A 20,969-nucleotide genomic window follows, 5' to 3' on the forward strand; every position below is an offset into this window, starting at 1 on the left:
CTGTAAGGCGTGGTAATCTCCGTTCGGAGGGTGCTTGCAGCCTTCTGGGAAGCTGGATACGGGATGCGCTGTCGGGCGCCGAGCGGCTCCGCTCGGGACTATCCTGCGGGAGGCACCCTGCTGAGCCCTTGTGCTCAGCCCACCTGCGGACGGCTCTTTCTCACCCACTGCTTCCTAATCAGGTTAAACCCCTTCAGCAGAAATAAATAAATCAAATGAGTTAACAAAGCAAATGCTAAATCCAGCATATAATCGTGTGAGGGTGGGTGCTGCACGGGAACCGGGAACGGACCTCCGGCTCCTGGGCTGTCAGTTTTCTCAAACAATTAGAGGAGAAATTGTACGAAACCGGTTGTGTTTCGTGTTTTGCAAAACTAGTTCGTGCCTGAAGTGCATCCTCTGCCTTCCCGGATCTCGGCTGGACGGGCGAATTGATTCATGCTGCGGGTGAGGACGAGGGAAGCGGGACGCGGACGCTGCCCAGCGAGCGGTGCAGAAGATGACCCGAGGCTCCCAGCGAAGCCTTGTGCCGGTTTAGCTCTGTCCCTGGAGGGTGCGCGGGCAGCAGCTTTGACCGGGACCTGGCGGGTCGCGGATCATGGCAGGGGCCGGCGTTAGCGGGGGCCGTGAGCGCTCGCACAGCCCGCTCCGCCCGCGGGGCCCGGTAGGGCCGGTGCTAGCGGGGCTGGGCGCGGGGCCGCCTCGTGCCCGCGGGGCCGCCTCGTGCCCGCGGGTGGCGGCGTCACGTGCCCGCGGGGGCGGCGCGAGGCTGGCAAGGCGGGAAGCCGCCCGCGCGCTCGGCCCTGAGGAGAGCCTTCCGCGCAGCCTCCTACAGCCATCGTCCCCAGGCTCTTCCCACCCCGAGAGGAGATGCTATCTGTAGTAACAGCACGCCGTAAAGAGGTGAAGGGGTTCAGCTTTTATTCTTGGTGTACAGTGTGACCTATGTGCCGCAGCTCAGTAACCTTTGAGATGGTCTTGCGTGTGCAGTGTCGAGCTGTTCCGTGCAGCCAAGTGTTCTGTGGCGTTGCAAAGCCAAAAGCCAGGGCCCAGAGCTGGCACACTGATGTAATTCATGGAAAATGTAGGGCTGGGTTTTAATGAAGTTGCTGTAATGCTTTTCTCAAAGGGAGTGTGATATTCAAAGTTAAACATAAAAACTTGCTAAGATGCAGTTGAATACAATAGCACATCATTGTTACTCCATAGTGACAAGAGAGGGGAAGAAATAAAAAAGAGGGGTTTAAAGTAGGGTGGGATTATGTTATAGTCGTGCTTAAGACTGAAGAGCTACTCAGTGTAAGTCACTGTACGGTTTACGGCACCTGCCTGGTGTCAGCATTAGAGGTAAAACAACAACGGATAAGACACCAAAGGTGACAAGCTGGAGGTGAGATCTTTGTGTTCAGAAGTGGTGGGACACTTTGCAACAGGAAGAAGGATTTGAAGAACAGGATTTGACAGGTTAGCTGCTTGGTACAGAGGGGAGGAGAAGCAGTTTCCTGTGTGGGGTAGTCAGGATTGGGAGAAGGCAGCAAAAAAGGTGGGGAATTTATACCCACTTTAAAGTGATAAAACTTGGGATCACAGTTATGCAGAACAGTTCCACTATGAAAAGCTGCTAGAACTTGTAGCATTGTGCATTCTGTTGGGAAGCGTGTCTTTATTTTTTTTAAACTTTTTAAAGTTACTTTTAACATTCTGCTTATTATTTTTTCCCCCAGCATCTTGTCACTACCTTCTTTATGGTCCTCCTTGTGGCATAAACGCATGCTGTAAATATATCAGAAATTAATCAGTGTTTTTGATTGCAATTGTTTTGATTGCTGGGGAAACAAAAGTAACTTCTGCTGCACCCAGAGCAGATTAGAAAATTATCACTATGAGCACAAACTGGAGAGGAAAAGTAACAGTAGGCTGTGGTGTTGAAGGCTGGGATGAAAAGAGGGGTTCCAGCTTTGGGAAGGAGTAGACCCAGAATGTACCTCTATTATGAATAGGAGAAAGTTGAATCAATGGTTATAGAACATAGACTATGCAAAATGTTCTCATAGGAATTCTAGTTCTCATGGTAGGGCACTAGAAATTTCAGTCACTTGTGCAGTACTATGCAATTCAAAGAGTATGCCACATTGCTTTTGTTTTTCATAATTGTGAAATAAGGTATTAGTTCCTGGAAAGGGAGAGCATTAAGCTGTTGTATCTTAGTCAGTGTCCAGGCACGAGTAGGCATGCATACATTAGCATGTTTACTCTGAAGCTGAAACTTCATGCTATATAGAGGTTATATTGAAAGTCAATTTACTGTGTACTTTTGCATCATTAGGAATTTCTGGTTCTATTGCCTACTGTGTAAATATATTTCAGTGATTTTTCTTATGTCTTGGACTAGTCTGTAAACAAAAAAAACGCCAAACCAAAACCAACCAAAAAACTCCATCAGCAGGTGTAATGCTCAGAGAATTACAGAATATATACTGATAAGAGTATTTCACAGAACAAAAATGTACGTCATTGAATCTAAAAATCCATTAGTTATCCATAGCTTTCATCTTCCTTCTTAATACACAGAGTTAGGAGCTGCTGCATGATCGAACATAACACCGTAGTTTCCATATAGATTACATGAACTTCTATCTTATAGGTTGGTTTTTTAAATTTTAGACTCCAGGACTACCATAACGGCTTTCCTAGGGATTTGCATTATCTCCACCTTCCTCCAAAGTGAATTCCATTACTTGGAGCCTTTACAGGTAGGGGAATTAGCAGCATATCTGTATAAAATGTGGATATTTTTATGCTAACATATCTTTAGGTCATTCTAGCTTAAGTGTATAAGCATCAGGTTTCACTAAGTCACTAACACTGTCTCTGATATCAAACAGTGATCACATTAATACCCCAGAAAACCATGTAGTTCCTTTTGTATTGCAGTTCCACAGAAGGGTTCAATAGTGATCAAGTTCAATAGCAGGATGTACAAAGTGGTTTTGATAAATTTATGCAAACTCCAATGTAAATGCTTCTTTTAATCCTTTTTGTAGCAATGTATTTTAGTCTGTGTATAAACAAGTCTTCTGAAACTGCAGTATATTCAGTGATTCACCTTTATCACTAGAAGAGATGTAGTCAGTTGGATAAGGACTTTTGCGTATTTTTATTTATGCTGTTATTCAGTATCAGTATTTATTCTATTTGTATACTTTAAAATCACAAATGTTCAGGAAATAACCCTTGCCATCTGATCTCATTTGCTATCACTTGAACAGTAAGGCAGTTATTGCAAAATCATAACACTTCACTATTCAAACAGACAAGAGTTTTTATGGCCCTCCAACTGAATTTTGTGCCTGCCACTTATTACAGAACGTTACCTTTAAGAGAGGCTTGCAGCTGGTATTGATGACAGGCAACAAGACATTTGTCACCTATACTATTGGGCAACAATGATCCAGGTGCAAACATAAGTTAGCAGATGCTCATTGGAAGGAAAGAAGATGACTGTTGCTCATTTGTGAACAAAAGTGCTCCTGATTTGGTTTTGCATACATGACATTTTCAACAGGACTAAAGATCACTTGGCTAGTCCAACTCAGAGGTGGCAATTTACACAGGCTATACTTGGAACTACATATTCACTGGTAGGATGTGGGGAAATTTGGCAGAAATACTGAAACAACTTAGGAGCTGCAGAAATCAGTAATTTGGAATTTGTCACCCACACGCTTAAAGATTTAAATTAGATTGCAGCTGGGCAGATAATACTGTTGAGATGCCCATAATGTGCTGTTTCCATACAGTCTTCTCTATCATTCTTTGAACATTTTTTATCTCCTCAGTTGTGTGGTTTCTTTCTGAAAACATATTCAAAATAAAGGGAAAGGAAATGCCTAATGGGATTAGCAGATGCATTCAGCAGAATGCTTCCACACTTTTTGCACTTTTAAACAACTACACTGCTTCTCGTGGGTAGCAAACCAGTTAATATACACACTGCCTATCAGCACCAAACTTCTGCATTGCATCTTTTCATTTAATAGAACAGTTGGAAACATTGCTAAAAGAAGTCTTAAGGATTGCTTAATTACGTAAGACGGAAATAACAGAATATTCTTGACTAAAATGTGTCTGCAAGAGCAAGTAAATGTTCATATGACAACAGCAGAATATCTTGCTCTGTTCAAGAAGCTAAGGCTGTTTAACTGGATCTCAGTTTTCAGGAGACTGGAAGCAGATTGCTCAGCTAGCTCTTACTGCTTTGTTCATAACAGCTTTTTTGGTGATGGCACCAATAGTGTATTTCCTAGATAGTTCTGCAATATAAACTGTAAGAGCACTGAATGTACATATTTTCACTGCACTGACCATGTCTACATTAGAACTAACATATGAATAATTCTTCACCTTATTTGAACCTATCTAGAGCCTGCAAGTAACTATGTGTTAACCAGGGACTATAGCTTGGAAGAGACTAAACAGTAAATGCTGCAACCTTGTTAAATCATGAAAAATTTATTTTCATTACATATACATGAAGGTAAAAGATTTCAGTCAATAGTGTTTTGAACAAGCATTTCTGACATGAGCCTGTTAGTGTAGCTAGTCTGAAACTTAATGCAAAGTTAGTGTTTTTCTTTATTTAGTAATTCACTTTTAGTGTGTATATACAGAATTCATTTTCCTGTTAGAACACCAGAGACAGTAATATTGCAACATTTACATTCCTCATATAAAATGGAGTAATGTACATTTTCAGCTTGGTGTAGATACATAAATATGTACAAAATAAACATTATTGTAATTATCATATTCAGACCAGTTATTATTTAGCAACATCTAAAGCAGATGCACACAGATTTAAGTGAAAATGGTGAAAAACACCTTTATGACATTAGTGACCATTATTTGCATATATAAAGTAGTACAGATAAAGGCTCGTCTTTCAAGCCTTCTGTGGGCATCCAATAACTTTAGTAAAAAACCAAAACTAATTGAGAAGCATAAGATAATTATATATATATATGTGTGTAATGATCAGATGGTTTACTAGTGTCCATCTTGATCACAAAAGGGTAACAATGTAAAACATACACGTTTGTTCAGAGCATAAAATATTGCACAAAAGCAATTTCTTTTGAGGAAAATAATTCCCGTGTTTGTGAACAGCAAAAATGCTTCTTACACATTAAAGAAATAATATATTTGTAGTTTCTAAACCAAAGAACATTCAGTAATACTGTCAAAACTGTCATCCATCAACTCCTTCCCAGCCTGTTTTATGGCAATGGTATGTCATCAGCAAGATTTGGCAAAGAGAGAAGGCAGATAGACAGTACATGTATATTTATCACAGGCCAGACCAAATCCAATAGTTACCTAAACCAACTCTGGATGGCTTCAGTTACCCGACAATTTCAGCCTTAAAGAAATATGGAAGTCTTCAGTGCTAGTCACAGTGATAATCACACAGTAGTAGAGTAAGATTCCATTCTTCTCTGCTTAGAAACCATCTTGTCTGAATTTCCAGTCTGCAGGGCACTTTCTTCAGTATCACTGTCACTGCTGTCTACAAGTGTGTGATCCAAAGACATCTGACCAGTCCTCCTGTGTAGATGAAAGTTAATCCCACTCTCCTGTATGGAGTTAGTTATAAAATCTTCATCAGAAGAATGAAATGATTCATCATCTCCTGTGAAATGGTTGACAATGTGAATCCCATCAAAAGTGGGTTGGTCTGAGAAGTTTCTCTGGCCTTTTAGACATTTGATCTGTTAGAAAAATTTGAAGTTGACAATTAATCAGAGCTCAAGAATCCAGCAATAAAAAACCCCAAACAATAAAAACCAAACCAAAAAAACAAGTGCATTTTCAAGAAATGCCTCATTGAACTCTTACTGGATAAAATGAAAGATCTGAAAAGTACCACATTTGATGATCACTTCAAGTATTATAGTTTTAAGGCTTAATAATCAAGGTACCTAGAATCAATAATGAGAGATTCCTCTTTTACTGCATCTTTAATATCCCCACAAGGATGGTTTCTATTTTCTAGAGTGGCCTATTTGTTTCGACAGCAAACAAATAGCAGCAAATTTCTTTTGGCCTTAGCATTTTACTTTTACAGCTCCATTCTTTCTCCTATCGCCTGATTTCTTACTTGAAAAAGCCCCCCCTTCAAAGAACAGGGTCCCAAGTGAATATTGCAGCTTCTCACAGTCACAGAAAAAATCCCAGAGAATATGTTTAGTTCAGTCTACATTGTAACATTAGGTATCTTAATTATCTAATTCAGATCCAATGAGATTTCAGATCAAGTTGTATGAGAGAAATGTCTCTGTATAGCATAAACAGATTGTAGTTGCAATTTTAAGAGAATATCAAACAAGACAAAAATGATTGTCAGACCATGGACAAGATAACATTTTAATTCAATGTGATGCACAGTGATACACAATTTCAACCATGCATTCAAGCTATTCAAAACTAAACCCCAAAGCACTAAAGTCTGGCAAGTCCCCTGTTAATTTAATGAAAAATAACTGCAGCTCATGGAAGACATTCTGGAGGTTGGTTGTTTTTGTGGTGTTTTGGTTTGTTTGATCTAGAATTTCTTTTTTGTTAGCTTTTAGTAGCAAATACCTCAGGGTCAGTTTGACAGTCTAAGAGCATTAAGATAAAAAATCCTGAGGATGCAGATAAACATTAAAAATGGATTATAGACCCTTCCAAATGTCACTCTAAAAGCTTAAAAAGGAAGAAGCACCAAGTGCTACTTTGGAAGCGACTTTTTGCAGTAACAGACCTGGAGAATAGAAAGAATAAAATGCTGAAGAGTTTCTTTACAGAAATCTGTTTGATGTTTCATAAATCTGAAGCAATATTCACTTTGATAAATGAGAAGTGCATGTATGTCCTCAGTATTGACACCAATAGGAGATTTTTACCTGTCCATTTGGGGAAGAAGGAATCTCTGTACTTACCATGGGCTTGAGCAGAAGATGAGAATAAAAAGGAGTTGAAAAAAGATTACAAGAGTCATAATCATGCTAGAAGGCATTAAATTGCACGTTAGCATGTAAAAACTCCAGCTTTTGATGTTTTATCAAAAAATCCCTGTTAGAAATATGGGTACATGATGTAGATCTAAACCGTGGTTGTTACTATGCATACTAATGTTAGTTTTTTGCATTTTCTTTACATACACATAGGCTGCAGTTGTTTATGAGGACTTTGTGTAAAGGCAAGCAAAACAGAGCTCCACATTTGCACAGCATAACTCATGATGCAAGCAAAATCAGCTTATACCAGAATAGATAATTTTTACTAGCTTATATACCGAGATGCAGAAAGCCTGGTAAAGACATTCTTGTGTTATTTAGAAATATTATTCCTGAAAATATCCTGCAATATGATCAGATTAGCTGCCACATGAATTTTCCAAAACAGCTATCAATTTTAGTCACTAAGAAAATAAAACACAGAAACCCAACAATTTCTCTCCACCCTCACCACAGGAAAAAAAAGAACTGCTGTACAAGTGACTACAAACTTCATATTAGAATAAGAAATTATATGCTTTTAGGTCTGTACAGTTGAGCCATTGGTTCACCTGAAATTATAAAGCTGATACTCAATGTTAGTTGTTTTGAACACTCAGCCAAGCCAATGACCTCAGCTGTTTTCCTGAAGACTTAAACATGATACCTTTAGATGAACTTATTTAGGAAACATGACAAAATCATGGTTTCACAGTTTTAGGCAGTAACCTTTCCAAATGGGAGTCTGTGGAAAATGCTGTTGGTGAAAAGAGATCATGAATAGTCACAGCCTTTGCCAGTTCCTAAAGGGAGTCTCAGAAAACACTGTTATCTTTGTGCATCCTTTCATTAAAATAACAAATCTGTGACCTTCCAGAAACCCTTTTCATCTGCAGCTTTACACTTGCCTGCCTTTTTTTCTTAAGTACTCCTCACATCCAAGGGGAAACAGACTGCTGTGAAGAAATGAACATACTGCAGAGAACACACACTACACATCTACCAATGTAACTTCTGTCTACTTCAGAAATGGCCACCTCAGCCAGAATACTACAGCATAGACCTTGTTTGTATTATGGGGATCAACAGGCTGGAGAGCAACACTGCTGAAGAGGACAATGGGGTCCTGACACACAGGAGGCTAAGCCTGAATCCACTCTGTCCCTGGGCAGTGATGAAGGCTAACAGCATACTAGGCTGCACTGACAAGGGCAAGTGTACTTTCATATTTGAAGATAATTCAGGGGCCCTTCAACCTAATATTTGTTCAGGAGCATTTCTGAAGGAACTAGATTATTTGCAATTTTTATTGCAACAGGAAGGCTTCGTAAGGCTTCTCAAAGCATTTGAAACAACTTGCAGACAGCCTGCACGCCAATGCAGTTAGGTACCAGTGGCCAATGCCACCATAAAGCTCTAAAATGGAGGTTTCCTAAAATGAAGTTTTGTACTCTCACATAACTTTACAGTCTAGCAAGTGAGGCTCTACACTCCTAAAAGAAAAAACAGTATCTTTTTTCAAGGCAGGAACATTACTGTCCTACTGGCTCAAGGCAACAGTCCATCAGCCTAATACGGTATCTCCAACAGTGACAACAGGCCTCCATTCACTTGTCCAGAAACTGTTGTAGCAAATATGAATGAAATCTTTTTCTAGCTGCTTTGACATGCATTTATACATCAGCCATCCATGACTGATTATATTATTTGCTGTCTATCTCCACATCTTCCTATGGCAATGAATTCCAGAAATTCCTTTATTTTTAAACTAATCTACTTGTTTTAGTAACTGCCCCCAAATTCTAATAATGCAGGAACAAGTGGTGAAAAGCAGTTCTGTGATCATTTTTCTGAAACTTAGATCACATCTTCTTCAGCTTTCTCTCTAGAGCAGATGAGTTCCAATTCGTTTTAGCCTCTCATAAACAGGGAGTATCAAGACAACTGTAATTTCAGTTGCCCTTTAACTTCCCTACAGACCTTCTTTATAAACTCTCTACATCCATCTAGATAGCAAGTGGCAATACAACTCCCTTTATTTGGTTTTTAATATACTTCCTGTTGATGCCCAGCATTGCCTTGTCTGATTTGGCTGGTGCTGCATGTTAAGCCAGTGATGTCAGAGGACTCAATACCAACTTGAAAACATCTTTCCTGATTTGTAACTACCAATTCTATGTTTGCCATTGTGTAGGTATGGCTTAGATTTTGCAATAGATGAATAATCACCTTATTCACACAGAAGTTAATTTGTCAGCTTTTTAAGACAGACTTGAGATTCTTGCTTGTCAGGGTTTCATTTGAACGTGGAAAAAGAGCTTAAGGTAGGAACTAAAGCATTAAGCTAAGATCTTGCCAATCATCTACCCAAGCATATCGAGAGAATGGGAAATCCAACTAAGGATTGGAATGCAGGATGTGTGGACCCAACCCAAACACAGCCTGCCCCCTCCCCCCTCCTGTTCTACTCTATCCTTATCCCTGAAGGAACTACAGCCATGTTGAGCAAAGTATGGACTTGCACCCCAGTGTCTCTTACTTTCTGTTCTCTTTTGTACAAAGAGTCAATGTTTGTTAAAGGCTTTCAGTTTTGTGTCTGGCCTTCCTTCATGTGAAGGGAGCTAGATCTCTGTCACTCCAACAAGTGACATTTAAATGAACCTGTTTCTTACTGCTTCACTTTTGCAAGAATCTCAAATCTGATCACATCTGCCAAAAAAATTTTAAAAAAACAAACAAACCAAAACCCAAAAAACCCCAATTAAAAAAATGGGTGTGGTAAACCCTGTGTGTTTTGCTTTTAATTCTCAAATCAAGGTCATATTGTCTAGATGACTGCAGCTTCAACTCAGTTTTCACTACTGCACATTCACATGGTCTTTAGGACATTTCAAAGGGTTAATAACATTATGTGATCAAAATATATATCATCATTATCCCTTCAAAAGCCAGCTGAATCAAGAACAAAACCTTAATAATGTGTGTATTTATATACCTTCTTGTGTCTAAAGAATTTAGCATTTTAAAGACAAACTGGTCAACATATGAAAATACTTCAACTGTACATACTCTTTAACAGGTAACACTGTACTTCCACAAATATAGAAGAGCTGGAAAAAGGTGAACAATCAGATCCTTGAACCTTAGAATAAACTTTCTTACCTGATGCTGACTGCCTCATCAAGCCAGGCGTGAAGGAGAAACAGTAAAGAGAAATTTAGAAGTTTTAAACAATTCAAAAGGTGTTCTATATTACATAGTAGAATCAAGTTTGAAGGGTGACAGTCAGTTGCAAGCAAGTTATATTTCTAAGTTGCTTTGGTTTTTTTGACTTGGGACCAGATGTCAAACTTTGAAGTGGGACTTTGTGAATGAGTTTGACTTAAGCTCTGCGAGATATTTTTATGTTGTAACCTGTGAGGTTTTAAGCTAGTAGTTCAGTGGTGAAAAGTTGAACTAAAATGCTACTGTCTGCTCCCTTTAAAAGGCTTCAGTAACTAATTATTGACATTTACTCAATTCCAAAGTAATAAAGACAGGTTTTAACAAAGCTTGCCAATAAATATTAAATCTAGTCACAGTAAGATAACCAAGCAATACGCAAGTGACATCAAAATATGACCACTGCCTTGGGTGAATAAAATTGGCTTTGGCAGAAGGCAATATGTCAATTTAAATGTTTATTTAAAAAATAGAGATCCTGAATTCTCAGTGCTTTTACTTACAGGAATCTAAAAATCAGAATTCCCTCTTTATTTGTTCCAACCTTAGTAATAGTTGAAACTCTTCATAAGATTTCCTTCCTTCCAAACATGATTCAAAAGAAAACTAAAATGTTGCTGAAAATATGATCTAACCACATTTAGCTGAAGAAACAAGTCATAAGGATTTTCAAATACCTCTCCTATAATTCAGAAAAACACTGTCAATTTGGCACCATGAAAATAGAGATTTAGGAGTCAAAACCTAATTACAAGCCAATAAAAAAATCAGTTATGATCTATTAAATTATAATCACATTTAACACGAATAAAAGCAAACTACTTGGAGTTCTTAAAACTTTCTGAGACTGTCCACAGCAGCTAATGGGATCCCTTATACTTAACAGCTGACTGCTACTTAGTGATGACTCTCCCATCGTAACGAGATGACTCCAGTTTAAGGCATACAGTATTATACTACCACTTCTTTAAAAATACTCCCACTAACTTTTTTTTGGAAAAATGCTTATCACAGCAAATGAAGTAATTGGACCATCTCCAATGGAATTAGTGGGAAATATGTTGCCATTAAGGACAAAAATATCAGTTCAGACGAATATTACATCCAGCAGGTACTATGATGCAGAAGCATCATTTTTTCCCTGTACTCAGCACTGGTTAGGCTGCACTTCAAGTGCTGTTTTCAGTCCTGGGCCCCTCAATTTAGGAAGGATGTTGAGGTGCTCAGTCACATCCAGAGAAGGGCAACAAGGTTGGTGAAAGGTCTAGAACACAAGCCCTATGAGGAGCAGCTATGAGCACTGGGGTTGTTAAGCCTGGACAAGAGGAGGCTCAGGGGATAGCTTATCACTCTCTACAGCTCCCTGAAAGGAGGTTATAGCAAGATTTGGGGGGGGGAGGGTGTGTCTTCTTCCAGGCAACCAGCAACAGGACAAGAGGACATAGTCTTAAGCTGTGCCAGGGGAAGTTTACGTTAGGAAAAAATTCTTCACAGCGAGTGATTGGGCATTGGAATGGGCTGCCCAGGGAGGCGGTGGAGTCGCTGTCCCTGAAGGTGTTTAAGACTGGATGTGGCACTTACTACCATGGTCTAGTTGGTAAGGTGGTGTTAGGTCATAGGTTGGACTCAATCTCAAAGGTCTTTTTCAACCTAGTTCATTCTGTGACTGTGATTTTTGGAGTTTATAAATGGATTCAATCTAATATAGCTGCAGTGCCATTTCTCCACATCTTTGAGCAATTGTAGCAAAAACCCCTTGAAACTGGCAATAGAAGCTAATCAGAAATCAGAGCAAGTAGTAAACTCTAGGCTGTATAATCCTACTGTGGGCCCAAGCAGTAGAGCAGTGAATGACAATATTAAATACCTGAACAGACCTAGGCTTTTTTTCTGGCTGTGCCAGTATGGCTGCTATTCTTCAAAGTCAAAAAACCCAAAGAGTCTCTGTACTGGCTTTTTTTCCCCATCTATAGTAGGCTTAAAAGCCTACTATATGAGGTACTACAACATTAATTGAATCTGCCCCACTCATCATTAGCTCTTTGGAAACCAAGATTATGTATGCAGTTAATTACTAAAGTCTCCTGTTTAAGGAGACTATTACCTTTGTTTTTGAAGCTCATACTTTTAAAAGGATGACCAAGAATAACATATTGCTATACAAACTGAAATATTTATCTCAAATGAACTTTGCTGACCATACCACTAAACAGAGTTCAAACCCCTCCAGTGTGTTGTAAGCGAAAAGCAAAAGAGCAGCAGAGAATTTCCAAGAATGAGTAATTTCAGGCTTTGGGGTTTTTTAACAGCATTTAAATATTTGGCCTCTGTTTTAAATTGCCAGCTTCTGTAAGTCATATTCAGTCTAAGAGTAATACAAAATGTGTTACAAAATCCCTATAGCTGTTAGGAAGCTTAAATAAAATCTACAGAACTATTTTAATGCATTGAAAGAAAGCTCACCCCAGTTGTCCACCTGTTTATTTCAATTGCTCTGAATGTACTCTTAAATTTCTTAAGTTTTTATAAAAAGTTTTATTATCATTTTGAGAGCACTTGAGCTAAAACAAAATATGATAAATTAAGTGTATGTTGTATATCAGTTTTACCATAGACGAGTCTGCTGTATTGTAAACGTGACAAAGATTAAAACCAGCAACAAGCGTTCAGACCAGAAGGTTTCCAGTGAATCAGAACAGGAAACCAGTAAAGCGATCAATGGGAGGTCATGACTTTATGATCACTGCACTATATGGTTAAAGTATCTGGTTTTGATCTAGTACAGTGTAATCAAGTTAAACTTTGAAGTTAGGTATGAAATGTGTAATTGAAGTAGCAACAGCGCTGAGGAATACCCAACTGTTAATGCTATTTTGAAAAGAAGTCAGTATTTGGTAACTGTGTCAGGTTTTACTTCTTGAGGGATTTTTTTCTAAGATCTGACAGGTTTGTTGTAATGAGACTGTGTGCAATTCCAAAGGAAGTTCCAAGATGACAGGCCTAGGAATTTTCCTTCTACCTACTAGCTAGTTATTTATAGAAAGTTCCCAGAAACTCTTTCTACAAGAAGCTGTAATGGAAGTGTTTATTTGGAGTGAGGACATGGCCACAAAAATATTTTAAATCAGCAGTATAATCACACTTAATGTACTGCAATTATTATATTCAAGAAAATACCTAAATCTCAATACTCCTTCTCCTTACCGCATGCATCTATAAATACAAACGTTACTGAAACCTCAAGCATTAACTAGAATGTACTGGCTGATAGAGACTGAAAATGAGCCCATTACAGGCAACAGTTACAGGAAATGAGCATTTCACACTTTTACTCTGTCCTTTTAAAGCAGGATTTAAACTCAGCATTTTTAAATGGACTAAGTAACATTTTTACCCCTGATTGCAGAAATGACTTTCATCTGTGCTGGCTGCCACTCAAATTGATAAAAGAATTTTAGGAGGTGTTTCTACCACATTTCCACTGTTCACCCCACTTATATTCAGATAAGCTTACGGAGACCTATTACAAGCTAATATATAGCAGTCTTCTCCTGAGCTTGTTTTCTTCCATAGCTGGCACCTGTGTATGGGTGCTAACACACAATTTTTGCAAGGAACAACCACTCAGATAAACCAGTGGAACCTCAATTCCTCCATTTTTCAATCCCCAAAACTTGATTTATAGGTGGAAAAACATATCTGACATAGCTCTGATCAGTAAAGCAGACAGGTCATGCAATCAAGACAATCAAGAACATTATTGCCATGATAAAGAAATAACTTTATCTATAATCAGTTTACTTGCTTTGGCAATCCACATAAACTTTAAAGGACACAGTGTAATTAATTATAGCTAGCTATATTCATCTCTAATGTAGCAATCGAGAACTGTTATTACATTGCTCAGCAAGACAGATCTGGAGCTTTGATGTGTAGAATACAGTCAGGAAAAAAACAAAGGGGGAAAATGTTTATAAAAACAGCAATCGCCAATCTTCATTTATTTTACCATTGAATCTAACCTGTAATAAGTGGCAGTGAAACAGTTAAGATTCATACCAAAAATCATTGCCCTCATCCAAGTAAACAAAGTCATACCTGTTCCATTTAAGGACAGACTACATCACTGTCCTGGTTTCACTGATCACATTTAGAGGTTTCCTTCACCCTCACGAGGGATGGAAAATATTTTGTTGATGGTGTTACCAGGGGGGAAGGGAGAGGAATAAACCTTGTCTGATGCAAAGATGCCAATGCATGGAATGAAATACCATCATTATGGAATCAATACTGACATTTTGGGCAAGCATAACATGTCTGTGTTAATTACACTGTGACCATTCAAAGTTAATTGAATTAAACAAATGATGGTCATAAAATACACATTTTTCCATTGTATGTTCCATCTGCCTGTTGCTTGCTTATTTAGTGAGATAGCTGCCAAATAGCTGCTTATTTAGAGATTTAGCTGCTTTATTAAGGGCAGGGTAACTAAACTGGAGAAAGTTACTGGATAATTAAGTCTCCCAATCAGTTCAGTCTTTCAGTAACAATCTGGGCATTATCAAGCCAGTATAACATCTCTGACTCTTAAGGACAAGCTGAGTTAAAGGAATAAAGCAATTCACTTTTCTAAAGCATAAAGTATATATTTAACTATCCTGTGTAGACAAAGCTGCTACATTAGACTGGGTGTTTGCAAACCACATGACCTCACAAACGCTATCTTATCACATCACAGGTTCCTCAGACTGACCACAACCACTTAAATCAGGCTCTGCCAGCACAGAGGCTCTGTAACTTTGACACACACTAGTAAAGCAACTACATTTTTAGCTGCCCTTGCAAGAACTTTACTTGTGGGGAGGGAAGAATCTGATCATCTCTTGTTCAACTGTGCTTGCAAGATATGGTAAAAGAAAAGCACATGATTTATTGTGCTATAAAATTCCACCACCAGCTGAAATGCTTACTTTGTAAATCTGAGGGCTAACATATTTCCTTTCAGAGACAACATTTCTTATCAAGTAAGAAAACATTTATAGAGAGTCACATATTTTGAAAGCATTTGTCTAGTAAAAAAACTATTAGAAGATGTTAATGTGACTCTAGTCTGTATTGAGAAACAAGTGCTTTACAAGAGTTAATACAGGACTCTCAACCAACATTACTGAGAACTATGAACGGAAAACAATTGACTGAAGTAAAAATTGACTGGAATGAATCCCACAAATCTTAGCTGGTTTTATAAAAGTGAGCAAGTAAAATGACAGTTTCCAAGAGACAAATGTAGGCGTGCTCGTACTATATGAAAAAAGAGTAGTAAACTTCTTCCAGAAGAAATGGGGGTGGGGAAATAAGTGTGCAAGAGACTGAGTAAAAGAACATTTTATCTAATTGCAAATATTACAGGAAGAGTACGAGGCCTTTTGGGCTCTGCTGGTTTTTCCCTTGTTCTGATGAAAGAAATGTTACTTATTTCTGTTCCTCAGGTACTTAAATGGTGATAAATCTGATCTCTCATTCTCATTTGTACACATGATTTGATCCACTGCTATCCATCACTCTCTAAGTATGTCTTCAGAGAACTTAAAAAAATTTCTGGTAGGTTTAACTTTAACTAGAATTCACTTTCCCCAGTTAATTCTCATATCTCCATTATGCAAAGCTATGTTATTTACTCCAAGTTATTTGCTCTGCTTCTGAATGTAGTCTAGTGGTAAGCATTGAATTTGACTCAATGGAAGCCTAATAATAAAATTAACAGAGAAAAGGAATAATGCTTCCTCACTGGTATACCATCATCAAGCCCAGATGCAATTATGATGAGAGAAATAGGAGCTAGGAATGCTGCTAGCAGTGGCCAGCCCATCTCGTGCTACTCCAGTGGGCCATAAGCAGCATAATAATTTTGTTCTCACCTATGGCCAATGCAGGAATCATCACTTAGCTGCTTGTAAAGATATTCCCTCATCTCTTCCAGGGACAGCCTGGATCAATCTGTGCTGGGGCTCAGAACCACTCACTGATTTAAGATTATTAGCTAATAATAAAAAAAACAAGGAGGAAATAATTTGACAGCTTTAAAACACAGTTTACCTACCATATAAGTTTATGGTATTTAAGACTAAAGGAACTGTTAATGTGGTTTAATATTTCATTTGGTGTACTGTAGTGCATTGAATTTTATTTAGGTATTTTATTGTGTGGCCCATATAGGTGAATTTTTTAAATCCTTCACACTGATGAGCTACAGTTCACTTTCCCTTCTCCATTTTAGCTTCAGCAGTGAAAGCCTAGCAATCTAATGCAAGTTGCAAGATGTATCCTTAATTCAGCCATATAACCAGTTACTCCTTTGGTCACAACTTATACATTATTTATCCTCAAAGTCATTACTTAAAGCATCTTGAATTTTATTTACACAAGCAAAATCTTTTAAAAGCATAGTATTTAATCTCCAACTTTTATATCTCTTCATTAAGCCAATCTTAAAATGTTAGCTCACCAAGAGCAAGATGAGACCAAGAGATAACACCTCTATCAGAATCTTACTGACTGCATTAGGTTCTTGAAACATAATATCAGATCCATTCCTAGATAAACTATACCTATGTGGACATGGAAGAGTAGTAAACTAATGCTCACTACTTCTTTGAAGAGCCGTCAAGTTTTCAGATACTGAAATGGGAAATACCTTTAAAAGCACCCCATTTTCTGCATTGTCAATATGCAAGAATTTAACCTCTAGAATTTCACTTAAAGGTACTATTATAAAGTCTTTTAAATGCCTGAAAAATTATTTTGGCAAAATAATAATGCTCCAGTTATTTGCCATGTTGTTCTTCTTAATCAGCCATGCTGAGATATTGTTAACTGGACAAGTTTGCAGAGAGTTTTCTAAATGTTAGAACAGTATGCCACACTAACATCAGAATTTTGGGTTTTGGTCAAATATCAAACACACCTGAATAAGATTTGCACATCATCCTTGCTTCTTCTCAAAATATTGCAACTAATTATTCGTCAAGAGGATATCTCATTAGAAAGAAACAGCTAGGAGAAAACTCTGTATTCTCCCTCTGACATTGGTCAATATAAGATGCATGCAGGAAAAAAAGGCAAAATATGTAGTGGTACTTTCACAATGTTCTTCCTGAACTCCAGCTATCAGCTCTCAATTCCTGGGGAGTGGAATAATCCCTGCAGATGGACAAATGCCATAGTAAAATTGAAAAATGGGCTATATCTTCAACATCTATATTCCTGCTTTCTAAGAAAAAAAATGTCTTAAGTGAAGGAAGCACTGTTTCTGTATGTTGCTGTTGCCTTTCATAAAGCTGTCCTCTAACACAGCCAATACAGATCTGCAGTCCCAAATTGTAGAGGCTACTTGCTTTTGTGAACTTCAACACATGTTCGACAGAATTCAGCTTTTAATATGAAAGCTGTCATAAGATTAAACCAAATCCAAACCAAATTTGAAGTACTGTAGTATATAAAGATGAAAAACTGAAATTTAACAGCAAAACAAACACATTAAAGGATTCCAAGAGAGCCAAAAATCACCTAACAGTGTGACAAAGGCAAACTTTGTAAAGTTTCATGTGAAACAACTTAAACTTAAAGCACTTTGTCCTAAATCACAAAGTCTGAAAGACTGGAAACCACTTGCTTTTGTCTCCAAAGGTGTCTTGCGGTCTGCCAGTGTAGTTTGTGGGTAAGCACATCAATTCTAATCTTTTGTACCACCCCTGTAATCTAGGTAACACATACAAGCCTTGCAACATCCAACAGGAAGCAGAGGCAGCTGCTGGGTAATATATATAAAGTTACTGCACATACAGAGGGGTAGTGCATGAAATGCAGAACTTCAGCAGTTTATAAATCATTTAATTCCATTCAGTTTGAATTGAAAGGAAAAGGTGGGAAACTACAAGCAACCTCCTCCTTAATTCTCCAGTATATGATTTGTGTTCAAAAGAATAACAGCTTGTTCAAGAGTCACAGTTTTCTTAAACCTTCAAATTAATGGAAGCTTGTAACAGTCCAAACTTCCAAAGTATTCATTTCCACATAGCTTAACAGCTTTACTTCAGTACTACCTACTTAATGAGATATTCTCTTGAACAGTAAAAATGTTTTACAGAAGTTGCTTTCAGTTAACATTTCTGTATCTAATCAAAGGCAACTTCTGTGAAGCATCAGTAATCCTCATGCAGCCTGAAAGTGTCTAACCACAGTACAAATCTTGCAGTGTCTGTGTGCTCATGCCATTTGTGTTACATCAGTTAAAGCACATGAACTGGAAGGTCAAGTGACAGAATAGACTGATTGCTAGATTTTATTTCTCCTGTGCCAAACACAGGGGGGAACCAAGCTTCTGTACTTACTGACAAGAATAACAAAAGTTGATTCACAGAAGTTGCAGCCTGTGATAAAGCATTTTAAGTTAAAATCCCACTAAGCTAGAAGTTAAGAATGCTGCAGAGATAGCTTTAACAATGGGAGGGAAAATGGAGGAAGAAAGAAAATGCTAGGTGGAAAGACTTCAAATTAATGAAAAGAAGAAATGGCAACTGAACACAGGATTCTGAAAAGGCAAACAGAGTGTCTAATAGTACATATTAAAAGCTCTCAAAGAAGTTTACATCATGACTTCCTGTTTGTGATGATCCTCAACATTTCAGGTTTTCACACTACTTTCAACCTTCAACAATAAAGTCCTAAGTCACAACCACCTAACAACTTTGTACCCAATAAAGCAACTCAGCCAATAAGGAGAAAAGGAAGTACAGCACTTAATATACATGACTTATCACAGGATTAGCTACTAGCTAACTAGAAATACTTCAGTCAGAGTGTCCTTTCATTATGCATTAGCTGTTCTTTGAATTGATAAGTTGTGTAAAAGATTACAGGATAGCTGTCAGTAACTTTCTAGGCAATGAGCACAAAACCAGATATGTTTACTAAAGTTCAAAATGCAAGTAAGTAGTAATTGATCTACATGTATTTGATTTCTGAGTGAAGTCACGATTGCACTGAGGAATTTAAGAATTAATTCACTATTTTACATAACATTACAAATTTTGCTCAATATTTAAATTCTAACCCATATTTGGGTGTTCAAGTCAGTGCAAAGAAAGAGGTGCATGTAAATACATTTAAGATAATGTGCACAGAACTGCAGAATTGTTAAGGTTGAAAAAGGCCTCTACAGAGTCCAACCACTAACCTAACCCTGCCGTGTTCACCACTAAAGCAGAAATTTACAGAAGTCTAAAAGTCTAGTAGAGCAGAAGTCTACAACTTCTTCTTACAAGGTTCTCAAAGCTCCAAATTCTGTTTGTTCTCCTGAAGTGTTCATCAAATATATGTTTAAGACTTACTCTGAAGTAGTCAATATTCAACTCAGCTTACCATGTTACAGAAATCCTCTGGTTAGGTATAAAAGGAATCAGGCAGGTAGTTTGTTAGAACGAGCCGAAAATCCAATAATTCTATTTGTAGTTATTTTACTGTATTTGAATGGTAAGAAAAAAGGTGTATTTTTCTATTTAATTACCTTATACATTTAATACCAATGTGGCTCATTGGTTCAAATTTGGGTGCCATACTACCAATTTCCAGTACTTGCAGTTTTATTCAGTAACAGGAACACAACTTGAATTGACTACAAGTAAGTCTTCTTATAATATTATTTGAAAGCTGACTATAGCATTAGTATTCCTAGATGAGTAATAAAAGCAGCTGAAATTTATCCTTCAGGCTGCAAGCTGCATTATATTTAAGAAGCATGCAAAATTTTGAGCTCAGAAAAAGATGACCAAAAATAATTGTATTTTTAAAAAGTTTTGTATATACTTACAAAAACTTCCAGCCAATTACCCTTTGTAATCTGAGTCCATTGATTCATCATTTGATATAGCACGCAGAGTTGCAACACATTGCTGATTTAGGTTACCCCATTGGAACGGGTGAGAGAAATATCTGGATACCAAGGGCCAAACTTTCCTCACTTAGTCAAGAAATGGTACAGCAGCAGCTTGCTGCACCTGTGCCATAGCAAACTCCCACCCCACCTTTTAGTAACCAATTCAGCTTTAGACACGGGGCAGTAATAGTGACTCTCTGCTGGCCTTATTGGTGTTCCTCACCGATACCCTAGATTTGCCCTGTGCCTGGCTACTAGCCTGGCTTGCAAACACTGATGGCACAGTAGACCTTTACAAGAACTCTGCAATCAGGATGGATTATGCTGTTGCCACAACTTGGTACCATCACCATCTGATGGATGGTATCACAGAACAGAATTAAAGCATATAGCTCCTCCAGGCTCCACTGATAGAGAAACATATACATTCACACTGCTGGCCAAAGGCACGAAATAGTACTTATCCAAAAGCCAGAATATGGACTTAGTCTGCAGCTACTTGTATTCAATATAGGATTTGGTCATTATTTTGTTCCATCCTTCAGATGGAGAACCTGCAACTTTTCTGGTGTAAAAATCTGTAAAAATGCAGTGCTGGAGAGGAAAAAAACGTTAAATATGCAGAATCAACATTGATGGCCATGCCTAGATGTTTCATCTTGTTTCACACGTATCCATCCCACTCCTATCTTAAATTATAACTTTTGCTTTAATTAACATTTGCATTTATGTGCAGCTTAAAGTTACACAATTACAATATATTAGAAGGTAAC

The 20,969-nt window shown here is 37.9% G+C and overlaps 1 protein-coding gene and 1 long non-coding RNA gene across 7 annotated transcripts in view; one reads left to right on the forward strand and one right to left on the reverse strand.

The window, feature by feature from the left end:
- Window positions 1-759: 759 nt before the first annotated feature.
- LOC109145913 overlaps window positions 760-20,969 on the forward strand; it is a 53,664-nt gene continuing 33,454 nt past the window's right edge. The window contains exons 1-2 of the long non-coding RNA XR_002047600.3: window positions 760-903; window positions 2,665-2,753. This is a non-coding gene — a long non-coding RNA (uncharacterized LOC109145913). The remainder of the gene's footprint in view (window positions 904-2,664; window positions 2,754-20,969) is intronic.
- The window catches only part of EVI5 (ecotropic viral integration site 5), a 75,098-nt gene continuing 58,612 nt past the window's right edge, over window positions 4,484-20,969 (reverse strand). For 5 of the 6 annotated variants that reach the window (XM_039555750.1, XM_039555748.1, XM_039555747.1 and 2 more), the window contains one exon: window positions 4,484-5,768. In XM_039555750.1, coding sequence (XP_039411684.1) covers window positions 5,463-5,768 — 306 coding nt within the window. In that variant the 3' untranslated portion in view covers window positions 4,484-5,462. Of the gene's footprint in view, window positions 5,769-10,199; window positions 10,210-20,969 lie in introns of all 6 variants that reach the window. The other variant, XM_039555749.1, reaches the window with a different exon arrangement.

The sequence above is a fragment of the Corvus cornix genome, chromosome 8 (genome assembly GCF_000738735.6).
Source record: "Corvus cornix cornix isolate S_Up_H32 chromosome 8, ASM73873v5, whole genome shotgun sequence".
Lineage (NCBI taxonomy): Eukaryota > Metazoa > Chordata > Aves > Passeriformes > Corvidae > Corvus > Corvus cornix.